Source organism: Pogona vitticeps, chromosome 4 (genome assembly GCF_051106095.1).
Source record: "Pogona vitticeps strain Pit_001003342236 chromosome 4, PviZW2.1, whole genome shotgun sequence".
Classification (NCBI taxonomy): Eukaryota; Metazoa; Chordata; class Lepidosauria; order Squamata; family Agamidae; genus Pogona; species Pogona vitticeps.
In genome coordinates this window covers 217,186,637-217,201,950 of record NC_135786.1, presented here as the reverse complement: position 1 = coordinate 217,201,950, position 15,314 = coordinate 217,186,637, and the positions used below count along the sequence as shown (strand labels likewise).

Below are 15,314 nucleotides of genomic sequence, written 5' to 3'. Positions count from 1 at the left end.
TGCCCATGCAAAATGTCCTTCATTGCTTCACATGACGTACACCTTACTGCACTTTAATACAGTGCTCAGTGGTGCCATTTTAAAGCACAGTAAGGCTTCAGCCTGATATTGGGAACCCTGATTCAGACCCTGATGTTGGGAAAGTGTGAGGGCAAGAGGAGAAGGGGATGACAGAGGACGAGATGGTTGGACAGTGTCATTGAAGCGACCAACATGAATTTGACCAAACTCCAGGCGGCAGTGGAAGACAGGAGGGCCTGGCATACTCTGGTCCATGGGGTCACGAAGAGTCAGACACGATTTAACAACTAAACAACAACAAAGGCTTCATCCGGGCAAGGAAGACCTTCCTCTTTTGAAGGGCTTGCTTGGCCGACAGGTGGTGGGACAGCAGTGGCTGGGGAGGGAGGTGACAATCATAGCAACATCCCAGACAGGGAGACACCACCATCAATGCTCCTGCCAACATGCACTCACTGGCCACCCACCAACTGAACAAAGAAACCCCTTGTAGGCGGAAGGGTAGCCTGCTCCATGTGTGGCAAAAATGGAGCTCCTAATGCATCATAGGCATCCTTCAGTCTCGAGAGACTATGGTAATGTGCTCTGTATGGAGAATTTGGAACAGCGTCTAGTGTGGCTGAGAAGGCCAATTCGAGAGTGACAGTCCCTTCCACACTGAAGACAAATCCAATCTGTCCCCTGTCTGGCTCCCTGCTTTTGCTGCTTTTGTGACTTCCTCTTTGCCTCGGCCTGCTGGGCAAGGGTCTCTTCGAATTGGGAGAGGCCGTGATGCAGTGCCTGCCTCCAGGCTGAACGCTCAGATGTCAGGTTTTCCCATCTGTTGAGGTCTATTCCTAAGGCCTTCAGATCTCGCTTGCAGATGTCCTTGTATCGCAGTTGTGGTCTCCCTCTGGGGCGCTTTCCCTGCACTAATTCTCCATACAGGAGATCCTTTGGAATCCGACCATCAGTCATTCTCACGACGTGCCCCAGCCAACGTAGACGTCGCTGCTTCAGTAATGTATTCATGCTGAAAATTCCAGCTCGTTCTAGGACTACACTGTTTGGAACTTTGTCCTGCCAGGTGATACCAAGAATCCGTCGGAGGCAACGCATATGGAAGGTGTTCAGCTTCCTCTCCTGCCGTGCACAAAGGGTCCAGGACTCACTGCAGTACAGGAGTGTGCTTAGGACACATGCTCTATAGACCTGGATCTTCGTACGTGTCGTCAGCTTCTTATTGAGCCATACTCTCTTTGTGAGTCTAGAGGACATGGTGGCTGCTTTGCCAATGCGTTTATCCAACTCGACATCTAGAGAGAGGGTGTCAGAGATGGTTGAGCCGAGGTACACAAAGTCATGAACAACTTCCAGTTCTTTTGTGGAGATGGTAATAGAAGGAGGTGAGTCCACCCCCTGGCCCATGACTTGTGTTTTCTTCAGGCTGATTGTTAGTCCAAAGTCTTGGCAGGCCTTGCTGAAACGATTCATGAGTTGTTGGAGGTCTTCGGTAGAGTGGGCAACAATGGCTGCATCATCTGCGAAGAGGAAGTCCCGCATGCATTTCAGTTGTACTTTGGTCTTTGCTCTCAATCTAGAAAGATTAAAGAGCTTTCCGTCTGATCTAGTCCGGAGATAGACGCCCTCGGTTGCAGTTCCAAAGGCATGCTTCAGCATGACAGCAAAAAATATCCCAAAAAGTGTTGGTGCGAGGACACAGCCCTGTTTCACTCCGCTTCGAATGTCAAAGGGGTCTGATGTTGAGCCGTCGAAAACTACAGTGCCTTTCATTCCCTCATGGAAAGATCTGATGATGTTGAGGAGACGAGGTGGACAACCAATCTTGGGAAGTATTTTAAAAAGGCCGTCCCTGCTAACCAGATCAAATGCTTTTGTAAGGTCTATGAAGGCCACAAGGAGTGGCTGTTGTTGTTCCCTGCATTTCTCCTGCAGCTGTCGGAGGGAGAATACCATGTCAGTGGTGGATCTATTGGCTCGAAATCCACACTGTGATTCTGGATAGACTCTGTCTGCAAGCACCTGGAGCCTCTTCAGCACAACGCGGGCAAGCAGCTTCCCTACCACGCTAAGAAGAGAGATGCCACGGTAGTTATTGCAGTCGCCCCTGTCTCCTTTGTTCTTGTACAATGTGACAATGTTTGCATCCTTCATGTCCTGTGGTACTCCACCTTCCCTCCAGCAGAGACGAAAGACTTCATACAGTTCGGTGGTGATGATCTCCTTACAGCATTTCAGCACTTCAACAGGGATGTTGTCCCTTCCAGGTGCCTTGCCGGAGGCGAGGGAATCCAAGGCCGCATTTATTTCTGCTAGGGTTGGTTCGCTGTCTAGCTCTTCCAAGACAGGCAGGCACTCAATGTTATTTAATGCTTCTTCGGTTACTACATTCTCTCTGGAATATAGCTCGGAGTAGTGCTGTACCCAGCGTTCCATCTGCTGTACTCGGTCCTGGATGAGCACACCTGTAGCAGACTTCAAGGGAGCAGATTTCTTCTGTATTGGACCTAAGGCTTGCTTGATACCGTCATACATTCCTTTGATGTTACCTGTGTCCGCTGCTAACTGTATCTGAGAGCAGAGCTGGAGCCAATAATCGTTGGAGCATCTCCTGGCTGCCTGTTGCACTTGGCCGCGAGCAGCTCGAAGAGCTTGCAGGTTGTACTTGCTAGGACAGGCTTTGTATGCTGCTAGAGCTCTTCTCTTATCCTTGATGGCTGGCATTAACTCCTCTGAATGGGCTTCGAACCAGTCAGCCATCTTTTTGGTCTTCTTGCCAAAGGTGGATAAGGCGGTGTTATAGACAGTGTTCTTGAAGTGTTCCCATCGTTCAGGTGCATTTGCATTAGCCGGACCTGGAAGGGCTTCCTCAAGTGCTTGGGCAAAATCCCTCACTTTTCTTTGATCGCAAGTCTTGCTGATGTCAATACGTGGTCTTCCTTCCTTTTTCGTGTGATATACTCTCTTTGTTCGCAGTTTTACTCTACTACCTACCAGGGAATGATCAGTATCACAATCAGCACTCTGGTAACTGCGTGTGATCGTAATACTAGGAAGGCTGGAACGTCTAGTGAGGATTAGATCGAGCTGATGCCAATGCTTTGATCTTGGATGTCTCCAGGAAACTCTGTGTTGCAGCTTCGTGTTAAAGAATGTGTTGCTGACACAAAGACCATAATAGCAGCAAAACTCCAGCAAGCGCTGGCCATTTTCATTCATCTTTCCGATGCCAAAACGGCCTAGACAAGTGGGCCAGGAGTTGTGATCAGCCCCAACTCTAGCGTTAAAGTCTCCAAGAATGAACAGTGCCTCTCTTTCAGGGACTTTTTTGATGGTAGCTGCCAGATCATCATAGAATTTGTCTTTCACTTCTGGAGTGGATGACAGTGTTGGTGCATATGCACTAATGAGGGTTACTGGTCCTGCTGATGAGTGGAGCTGCAGAGACAGGATTCTTTCACTCCCCACAGTAGGTGGAACAATGTATCTCAGAAGAGTATTTCTGACTGCAAAGCCAACACCATATTCCCTGGTCTCATTCGATGGTTTTCCCTGCCAGAAGAATGAGAAGTCTTTTTCTTTGACAGATCCCGAGTCTGGCAGTCTTGTCTCTTGGAGGGCAACAATGTCCATCTGCAGTCTACTCAGTTCCATGTCAATGACAGCTGTCTTGCGCACATCGTCTATTTCTTGCAGGTCGTTAGGAAAGCTGTAGTCATGGAAGCCAGGGGTCATTGTCCGTACATTCCAGGTGCCCAGCTTTAGGGCAGAAGTTTTCTTACGATTGTTGCATGGTGCACGGTTATCGATCTGCTTGTCGGGTTTGACCCTAAACCCCACGCACCCCGTGAAGTTAACAGACCGTGGCGAGGTAGCACCTTACTGGCTGGGGGCTGCCCAGCTTAAGGCGGGCGGTATCTACCTAGTGAGGTGCAATGACCTCTCCCACCGTCAGAAGTAGCCCCTGGCGTCCTGCTCTACGCCAATTGAGCAAAGACTTATAACCGGTAACTGCTACTTCCCGTGTTGTTTCGACGCTGTATGCGAAGCTGGAGTGTCCTCTCCAGAGCACGAAGCCTGGGTAAAATAATATGGAGGATAGGCTGTTACCCAAGCAGAAAATCCCCCCTCTCCACGTCGCTGAAATGGTCCAGTGGAAAGGCAAGAGCCAATACAACTGGCTCCAGCAACGTCGCAGGAGTTGGCAGAATGACACAAAGTGCCTCCGGGACTCCGGCTCCGGATTTTTCCTCGAGGTTATCTCCTGAAGCCCTTTCCATAAGTGGATATAGCCACAAGGCAGTGGAGGTTTAAAGTCGGAGTTTTCCTTCTCCTAGATGGGCTGCCTTCCATGGCTGACGAGCCCCACCTACCCGGCCTGCTCTCTAATAGTGTGGAAGTATGCAATGTTGATTGGCTCTCTAATTTCTCAGGTTAGGGTAAGAAATAGGATTAGAGAGTTTCATGCGCCATTAAACATGCTCTCTTGCTCATACACCATTAAAGGTAAGAACTCTGCCCTCCCTCAGGCCACTCATATTTACCATATTAGGATTTGAGAATTTCGCGCGCCGTTAGGCGCGCGGTCCAGGAAAATCACAAAATCAAGGCACCAGGCTCCCCCCCTCTAGGCCCATGTGATGATTGAAACAAAAACAGCACATTCCTTAGCAAAATATTCATGGAGGCCTACCCGGCTTTCTTCCCCGAAGCCTCCAAGAGGAATGGGCACAGTTTCCAGGAAAATCACAAAATCAAGGCACCAGGCTCCCCCCCTCTAGGCCCATGTGATGATTGAAACAAAAACAGCACATTCCTTAGCAAAATATTCATGGAGGCCTACCCGGCTTTCTTCCCCGAAGCCTCCAAGAGGAATGGGCACAGTTTCCAGGAAAATCACAAAATCAAGGCACCAGGCTCCCCCCCTCTAGGCCCATGTGATGATTGAAACAAAAACAGCACATTCCTTAGCAAAATATTCATGGAGGCCTACCCGGCTTTCTTCCCCGAAGCCTCCAAGAGGAATGGGCACAGTTTCCAGGAAAATCACAAAATCAAGGCACCAGGCTCCCCCCCTCTAGGCCCATGTGATGATTGAAACAAAAACAGCACATTCCTTAGCAAAATATTCATGGAGGCCTACCCGGCTTTCTTCCCCGAAGCCTCCAAGAGGAATGGGCACAGTTTCCAGGAAAATCACAAAATCAAGGCACCAGGCTCCCCCCCTCTAGGCCCATGTGATGATTGAAACAAAAACAGCACATTCCTTAGCAAAATATTCATGGAGGCCTACCCGGCTTTCTTCCCCGAAGCCTCCAAGAGGAATGGGCACAGTTTCCAGGAAAATCACAAAATCAAGGCACCAGGCTCCCCCCCTCTAGGCCCATGTGATGATTGAAACAAAAACAGCACATTCCTTAGCAAAATATTCATGGAGGCCTACCCGGCTTTCTTCCCCGAAGCCTCCAAGAGGAATGGGCACAGTTTCCAGGAAAATCACAAAATCAAGGCACCAGGCTCCCCCCCTCTAGGCCCATGTGATGATTGAAACAAAAACAGCACATTCCTTAGCAAAATATTCATGGAGGCCTACCCGGCTTTCTTCCCCGAAGCCTCCAAGAGGAATGGGCACAGTTTCCAGGAAAATCACAAAATCAAGGCACCAGGCTCCCCCCCTCTAGGCCCATGTGATGATTGAAACAAAAACAGCACATTCCTTAGCAAAATATTCATGGAGGCCTACCCGGCTTTCTTCCCCGAAGCCTCCAAGAGGAATGGGCACAGTTTCCAGGAAAATCACAAAATCAAGGCACCAGGCTCCCCCCCTCTAGGCCCATGTGATGATTGAAACAAAAACAGCACATTCCTTAGCAAAATATTCATGGAGGCCTACCCGGCTTTCTTCCCCGAAGCCTCCAAGAGGAATGGGCACAGTTTCCAGGAAAATCACAAAATCAAGGCACCAGGCTCCCCCCCTCTAGGCCCATGTGATGATTGAAACAAAAACAGCACATTCCTTAGCAAAATATTCATGGAGGCCTACCCGGCTTTCTTCCCCGAAGCCTCCAAGAGGAATGGGCACAGTTTCCAGGAAAATCACAAAATCAAGGCACCAGGCTCCCCCCCTCTAGGCCCATGTGATGATTGAAACAAAAACAGCACATTCCTTAGCAAAATATTCATGGAGGCCTACCCGGCTTTCTTCCCCGAAGCCTCCAAGAGGAATGGGCACAGTTTCCAGGAAAATCACAAAATCAAGGCACCAGGCTCCCCCCCTCTAGGCCCATGTGATGATTGAAACAAAAACAGCACATTCCTTAGCAAAATATTCATGGAGGCCTACCCGGCTTTCTTCCCCGAAGCCTCCAAGAGGAATGGGCACAGTTTCCAGGAAAATCACAAAATCAAGGCACCAGGCTCCCCCCCTCTAGGCCCATGTGATGATTGAAACAAAAACAGCACATTCCTTAGCAAAATATTCATGGAGGCCTACCCGGCTTTCTTCCCCGAAGCCTCCAAGAGGAATCCTAATGCTAATCCCCTGGTAATAACAAGGTTGCTGAGCAGCCAGTGCTGGCAGGCTTCCCAGCTCTTTCGGTACTGACCAGCTAGCATTGTTTTTGCTCCAGGGAGCAATCAACGGCTCTGTTTTCACTGCATTAAAATAGGCATGTTGTAGGAGAGTGCTCACTTCAGTGCGAAGATAACTTGCAGTAAAAAGCTTGCTGAGGGTGATCTGCAAGGTGTAGTTCCAGCCATGGATACAGTTGAGAAAGAGAACAGACAAGTTGTTCAAACAGAGCATTGATTTAAGACTCTTGAGGTTTTGGTTTTCTTTCTTCTGAAAGACCAGTTTTGTAACTTGATCCAACAGTTTTGTACTCTTTGATCCAATATTGTCCTTCATTGTGGAACAGATATGCTTAGTGGCATGGAATGCTTTCTCTCAGGTTTCATGAGTAGGCCAGTTGTGACACCTGCAGAATGGGCTCAGTTAGCAGTGGTGGACCACACTGCAGTCATGTCCTATTTAGACTACTGCCATGTTTTATATCTGGAGCAGAATCTGAAGAGGGTGTAGATGGAGCCATTACATAAAAATGCACCAGCCAAAATGTTGACTGGGATGACTCCCTGTTGACAGCTTGGGATCCAGCTAGCTGAAGGACTCCCTCCTCCTATATCATCACTGCCTAAAAATGTTTTATTTATTTGCTTTATTTTAAATATTTTAATATCCCGTTTCTCCCTAAAAAGGGCCCTGGACAACTTACAATTAAAAGACAGTGTTTAAGCTAACAGCAGTGAGTATACAAAACTAAAAGGATGAAATGAATACAACATTGAAAAAAACGAGCAAGAGTAAGACACATTCAAAGTGGTTAGGTACTGTACAACAATCCATTAAAAAAAAAAAACCACTCAGGCAGGCAGTAACTCAGGGAAAGCTTGCCTGAAGAGAAAGGTCTTTGTCTGCTTGTGGAAGGACTGTAAAGATGGAGCCAGTCTAGCCTCCTGTAGGAGGGAGTTCCAGAGTCCAGGAGCAGCGAAAGAGAAGGCCCTCTTCCATGTACACACCAAATACACCTGTGAAGGTGGTGGGACTGAGAGAAAGGCTGCTCCTGGAAATTAGGTTTTTGTTCTGCTGTACTAATTGTGTTATTGGCTTGTTGGTTTTTATTTTTTCCTCCAATACAGGACGTTGTATATACCTGTTGCAACTAGTAGTTTGGTGGGTGTTTTTTCTTTGAATTTGCCTAATTCCTCTTGAAAGTCATTAAAGATTATTAGTGGCCATCCATACTAGAATGACCAGCTACTGGGGCAGTGGCTGAAGTCTCATTAATTAGTGTGCATCTCTGGGCTTCCAAGTTGGATTTTTAATGTGAAGATCCTTTAAAACCTGGGCACCATTCTTCACCCATTCCCAGCTGGTACCAGTCCCCCTGTATGGAGATGTTCCTATGTGTGTTGTACTTGCTCCCTTCCCACCCATTGCTTGCCCTTCCCCTATGACATCACAAAGGCTCACCTTGTTCTCAGGTTTTGGTCTTTCAGTCTAAGACAATGGAATGCTACTGTCCTGACCCTTGAAGCATTACATCTTGCAAAAGAGAATTCCATATTTCAACTATATGCACTCTGCAGAGCTTGGACTACAATTACCAGAATTCCCCAGCTGGCTAGGAGATTCTGGGAGATATAACCTCTGGCACTGTGAAGAAGTATATAGCTAAATATGCTAGTTAAGCAGTTGTTTGATTCCTTTGTCATACAGGTAGGTCAGTGGAGCAGCACACTTAAATTCAAGGCATGGCATTTTTCTTTATCTTAAAAAAAAAAAGAGCTAAAGCATTGCAATCTACATTATCCAAAATTAAAGCCATTTCACATTAACCAGGCTGTAGAGCAGACGGTTGGTTACAGATGACAAGCCCCATTAAATTATATATAGCAGTGATTAAAATGTGAGCATTACTGTTGTCTTCCTTTTCTTTTCTTTTTTTTTGTCTCAAGGGTGATCTTTACATTAAAAATGACACAGAAATTTCTGTACCTTCCTTCTAAGAGATTCCAGGCATCTAGTTGTATCATATAAAATTAGCACAGGGCTGCCCTCATACCAGATTCAGAAGTTGCATTTGATGTAGAATTACACAGCTCAAAGATTCAGTGCAGCACTGATTGCTGAGTAAACCAAATATTCTCCATTAGAGATGGGGACGACTCACATTTTCGGCGAGTCATCCTGCTTCATGAATCATCAACTCATGAAGCACGAAGCTGCCCCATGATCCGACGAAGCACGAATTTATCTGTTGATTAGTGGGGGCTTACTTTTAAAACAAAACTGACTTTCCCGCTGTCCCCCCACGCCACTGACACCCCCACCACCCTACTGATGTTTCACCCCCACTCCCACCAATGCCACCCACCATAATCGCTGCCACCGCCATCACCACCGTCTCCAGCTGGCCTCCGCAACCACGACCTGTAGAAAGAGACACTGGCTGCCCTTTGCAAAGATGGTGGCTGTTGCTTCATTAAGGTAGGAAAGGTGCAGCTGCTGTCTTTGCAGACTAAGGGAATCCAGGCTGCCCTTTGCAAAGATGGCAGCTGCAGCTTTCCTTCCATAAATGAAGCTGCTGCTGCCATCTTTGCAAAGGGCAGCCGGGGTCCCTTTCTACAGGCCATGGCTATAGAGGCATGCTGGAGACTGCGACAGCGGCGATTATGGTGCGGGGGTAGCAGGGGAGGTAGTGGCAGCTAAGGTAGGGAGGGGAAGGGGAGGGGGATAGGGGGTGGGTGTGGGTGTGGGTGGCTGCCTATCGGCCCACCGATCAGCTGATTGATGGACTGGTAGGCAGAATGGGAAAGCCATAGGAAGAGACGGAAGGCTTGCATTCCCTCTCATCATATGGAAGATGAATATAAACGGAGCAATATTCATCCCTTTGTATTCATCAGGGTCTCCGGAACCCACAAATATGAAGGGGTGAATATTTAACGAATCAGCGATCTCTGATGAATATTGGGATCTGTTTTTTTATTCATCCCAAGGCCTATTTCCATACGATTCACCCTTTTCTTAATTTGGCTCCCCTTTTGCCTTTCCCACTATCTCCCATTAACTGTAAGAGCACAAGGACAGTAAGCAACCTTCTGAACTATCAGATCTTAGAGGAAGATGAAATTCTAATATTGCATTTAAATTGTTGTCTGTGGTCTTGGAGCTTTGGTCCTCCAAAGCTCCTTCTTTTTTTAAGGTTCTTTACTGGGCAAGATGATTTTATCCTTACTGGCTAGCAAGTGAGTGAGTAAATTGACTCTTATTAACAAGCATTGTGTTTGAGGCAACATAAGATGACTCTTTTTGTTTATGGCTCATTTATACACCGGCCCAAATCCTATTCATTACATGGAAGGTAACAATATAAAAGTGGCAGGCAGCATAGTCAAGGGCCGTCTTATTTGCAAATGATGGGCTGTCATCCAGGATTCTAAGGTTCAAGCTGTGAATTCAAGCCAGTAAATGATTCACCTTGTCCAACAGGGAGCAACAGGAAAAAAGCATGGTCCTCAGTCAGTCTGGGTTGTAGGGAGTTCCCAGGAGATGAGGCAGGCAGAAATAGTGTTGGATGCGGATCAGTTGAAACTGCTGTCTTCAGTGATCAGGCCAAACTGTGAGTGCAAAAAACTATAGCTCTCAGCATGCCTCTCCCAGCCATTCAGCTATTTCCAGTTAGTTATCAGTTGCCCATTTGAAATGCCTCTGCTCTGAAGGCTGAGCCAGTGTTGTTCCTTTAGGCAAACCCCCAGCATGTCTCGTAGGCTCCTTTCATCCTCTGAGTACACCCTTGCAGGAATGACCTCTGCCTTTCTCTCTTGAGCTTCTGAGAGACTGCTGCCAGCTAGGCCATTGAATTCCTGTTCTGCCCTGGCAGATCATCTTCCTCTTACAGAGACTACTTAGCTGAGGGAGATACGGTGCATGGGCATTTCCTATTGCACAGAAATTGTGGGACTCAGTGTGCAGTAGAAAATGCCTCCACTGACCTCTTGTGGCAATTTGCCACAGAAAGTTTCGTGAATAGCTCTACGCCAACGGGTGCAACAAATAGGAATTCTGGGCAATGTTTTATTGTTGAGTAATAAAAATCCATGTGAGAATGAACATAATGTAACATAATGCACATAATGTTACATAATGAATGTAACTCCATTATCAGTGTGTCATATAAATTAGGTGTGTATGTGTGTTTTTTTAAAATCAAGTATCTTATAACCAGGGTCAGTATTCTTCTGAGCTGCCATTGGGCAGAGTCTGGCTGGTGTAGTAAGAAAAGGTCATGCCACTTGCACAAGGGTTGCCATTGTGCAAATCCTGATCCCCATGAAGGAAATCTCTCTGTGGTTTGACAATGGCAGTACCTGTAGATGAGGCACGATCCTGCATGCTAGTGGGACTTTCCACTCAGCAGAAGCTCGATAAGAAACTTGTCAGTATGTCCCTGGGTTGGACCCAGTGCTAATCATGCTCAGAGTAGACCCACTGAAATTAGAGAGATATAAATTAGTCATGACTGTATTAAATCCTGGCAGTTTAAATTGTTCTACCCTGGTACCTGGCTGTGAAGCTAGAAGTTAGAGGTAGTTCTACTCATCACTGTGGACAACCAGCCTATGTAGCCTTGGGCAAGCTGCAGAGTTCCAGCTTGCCCCCAGAAGAAGGAAAAGATAAACTTCTGAGTACATTCTATTCCTATCTATAATATCCTGACAAGAGTCACCATAAGCTGGAATCAATTTGAGAGGACATAATTATTATATATGACTAAGTCTGGTTCTAGTGCCATGTACTATACTATACAGTACTACAAACCAGCAATGATGATGCATTCTTTGTTCTTTCTAACAGTTAAGAGTTTCGTGTATATGCTTCTCTACAGGAAAAGTTGTATATGGGGAGCCTATAGCAGCTGGTCTTGGCACAGATGGCACAAACTACTGGCATAAGGAATGGCCCCATGCTGCAGCACATGTCATGGGCCCACCACTGAGGCCAGATCCCTCCACACCAGACTTCCTCATGAAGCTTCTAGCAAAGTAACGTCATTGATAACTTACTATCAATATTTAGGTGCTCACTGGGAGTACTTGTTTACAAATGATATCAGACCTAATCATGGCACTTTTTCTGTAAGTAAATATACAGCGGGACATCAAGGAAACCCTGCTTCTCAGTGGTGGAACCCCTATTGTGAAATCTGCTCTCTGGAGAAATTTTCCAAGTCTGGACTGTTAGCACATCATCATCATCATCATCATCATCATCATCATCATCATCATCATCATCATCATCATCATCATCATCATCATCATCATCATTATATTACATGTATTTTAATGCATTATTTATATCCAAATCCTACTTGGTTTGCACAACACACAATTGCGCAGCTGATGTGTGCAATCATTCTGGCTGGCTGTTGTATGTTTGGACATATCCATATCATGCACTGGGTTACAAACTGGGAGCATGACAGATGCTTGGGCAATTTCTTTCTGTTCACAAAATATTACATAACAATATTCTGGCTATTATATTTTACCGTTGCTGAAAAACGTTTCTTTTAAAGTAAGCTATTTTGGAAAATTATCTTGAAAAGGAGCCTATAAATACAACTTCAGTAAACAATATTAAAATATCAGCCGCATATCATGATGATCAAAAGGCAAGGTCTGCAGCTCTTCCATTCCAGGAACTGACTCCATAACATGGGAGGCTAGTTACTGGAAGAGTGAACCGTGCTAAGATTCTCCTTTGCTGCATCTCCCAATACTGCCACTCTTCCAGCCCTAACTAGCACAGTCAATGGGCAGCATTTCTGGACCTGTATAGCCTGTAGGAGAAGGCGGCAGTGGGAGGTGCACAGGTGTCTTCAAAAGGCAGTAGGTACATCCAGGCAAAGCTTTAATGTCCAGCTAAAGACGTGCCTTTGAAACTGGTTAAAAATGTATTGGCTATGCAGAGTTCAATGTATTTGCATATTTCTTTCGCTGTGGGTAGAAGGATGAGATTCTGTGTTAGGACACACATCCTTTCCTATATAATCCTTTTCACAAATACTGGAACCAGTATCCCTAGCAAACATGTGTATTACAGCAGTGGTCCCCAACCTTGGGCCTCCAGATGTTCTTGGACTTCAACTCCCAGAAATCCTGACCAGCAGAGGTGGTGGTGAAGGCTTCTGGGAGTTGTAGTCCAAGAACATCTGGAGGCCCAAGGTTGGAGACCACTGTATTACAGGATTTATGGTCCTGGAAAATAATGTGGCAGTGGGAAAATGTGGCAACTCTAAATGAACCAAAAAAAGAGCAATTTTGAAGGAACCCATAACAGTTGTGGCAACCTATATATGCCATTCTTTATGTAAAACCTATAACAAACTAATAACATTGATTGAACAAATTAAATACGTTCAGGTTTAAACACTCGGTAGCCGCAATGAATCACTCTCCCCTTTTCTAGCATGTAATCCCAATGAATTAATTCTCGTGCCTAACATTCCAAGCTTTGATAGAGCTATAACAGCTAAAGAAGCCTTTCTTTCTAGCCTTGAAACTGCAGTGATCACTGGCTATAGTACTCCTACACATGGTACACAGTACTCTTTGGGCTGTGTAGAAATTTGACGTGCATATAATTATTTGCTAAGGAACAGGAAGTTGCCATCTTAATTTTTTTAAACACTGGCACAAAGAGTTAACTTCTAAATTATTACGGATTTCCTGGAATAACAGTGTTCGTATGCTCTTAAAACCTTTTGGGAGTTCAGCAAGCATTGTAACCAAAATTGCCATAGAGTTATGCTCACAGAACTCTACTTCTGTAATAGGATTTCTCCTTCCCATCCCTCACTGGGCTCTGTACCGCACCGAAGCCTGTTGTGGGTGACTGGACTCTGGCTAATGTATATATACAGTATATATATATTTTAACCATCTTGTCAGCTGTCTTGGTCTTTGTATTGGGAGAAGAAGGGATATAACTTAATCCTTTCCATTTTAGTGATGACTTAACTGTGACTGGGACAGATAACTGCACCTTTGACATCTGCCAGAAGGCTTTGGGGAAAGATGATTTCACAAAGATCCCGAATGGTGTGAACGGTGTAGAGGACCGGATGTCAGTTATATGGGAAAAAGGAGTGGTGAGTGGGGTTTCTTTTGCTGTTAGACCTTGGAGAGACTTGGATAGCCAATTAAGTGGCAGTACAGTGGGGTCTTGACTTGAGAACTTAATCCGTATTGGAAGGCGGTTCTCAAGTCAAAAAGTCTGTAAGTCAAGTCTCCATTGACCTACAGTGCATTGAAAACCGATTAATCCCGTAACAGGCCGTTTTTGTTCCATTTTACAGACGGCTTGACTTACAGACTTTTTGAGTTACAGACTTCTCTGGCCACAAAATTTAGGTTTGACTTGCAGCCTGAGAATTGACTTACAGATCAGAAAAAAACCAAAATGGAGCAAAAACGGCCTGTTACGGGATTAATCGGTTTTCAATGCACTGTAGGTCAATGGAGACTTGACCTACAGACTTTTTGACTTGAGAACTGCCTTCCAATACGGATTAAGTTCTCAAGTCAAGACCCCACTGTATTCTTTTGATTTATTGACTGTATTCTCCATCTGAATTGATGATTGAAGCAAATTATATGTACATCTGGATAGCTATCTAGATAGTTGGTCATGGAGGGAAAAGACATTTCAAAATTGTTACATAGATCAATAAATCTAGCAATGGTTAGTAGTCCTGATGGTGTGTATCCAGAACCACAGTAGTATGCCTCTGAATATCAGTTGGAGGGGAATATGTGTGGACACTGCTGATGCATTTATGTTCTGCTTAAGTACTTTCCATGGGCATCTGTGCAAAACAAATGCTGATATAAACAGACTGCTGGATTAGCCTTACATTCTTACATCCTTATTCCTTTGATGCTTTGCTTTCTTTGGCACATTGTTAAAAGTTGCATATTTTGTCATCAAAAATATTCTGTGCAGCCAATTTCTGGGTTAGAATTAAGTGGAATGTGTCTATGTGCATGTGTGTATGTATGTGTGTGTGTGTGTTTGCCAATTGGTTTGCTTACAGCAAACCTGTGTGTTCCCTTCCTTATTAATACACATTCTTGGCTTTCCTTACATTGTTTTGCAGCATAGCGGCAAAATGGATGAAAATAGATATGTAGCAGTTACCAGCACAAATGCTGCTAAAATCTTTAACCTGTACCCAAGAAAGGGGAGAATAGCAGTGGGCTCTGATGCTGACATTGTCATTTGGGATCCCAAAGCTACAAGGTATGTATGGCCCGAGTAATCACAACCCATTGGTCTATCCTAGAATGGAATTTTTTTACATATAAATCCTGAATGATGGGATGACATCCTGCTGTATTATTCACAGGATATTTGGTCTTAGCCACAGCATATCTATGCAAAGAGCTTTGTCTGGTCAGAACATTTTTTTAAAAATCAATTTGGACTGCTGACCGCATAGGAAAACAACAACGCTTGTACTTTCACACTAATTGCTATTTTCCTGTAGATGGGGAGTGATTAAAAATATCCCCCCAGGCAATTATGGACTATCTTATGCTTATGCCTAAAAATATCTAAATGGTTCACCCAGGCATCACATATTTTGCTGAGAATACATTAGCAATCAGCCATGCTGTAGGTAGTCATTCCTAGGCTAAGGGAAAAGACCAGCTGTGTACCACTCCAG

General features: G+C 45.3%; 1 protein-coding gene across 1 annotated transcript in view; it reads left to right on the top strand.

Annotated features, from left to right (window-relative positions):
* DPYS (dihydropyrimidinase) overlaps window positions 1-15,314 on the top strand; it is a 61,470-nt gene that overhangs the window by 20,474 nt on the left and 25,682 nt on the right. The window contains exons 5-7 of the mRNA XM_020783451.3: window positions 11,472-11,628; window positions 13,595-13,736; window positions 14,745-14,887. Of these exons, the coding sequence (XP_020639110.3) occupies window positions 11,472-11,628; window positions 13,595-13,736; window positions 14,745-14,887 (442 nt within the window). The remainder of the gene's footprint in view (window positions 1-11,471; window positions 11,629-13,594; window positions 13,737-14,744; window positions 14,888-15,314) is intronic.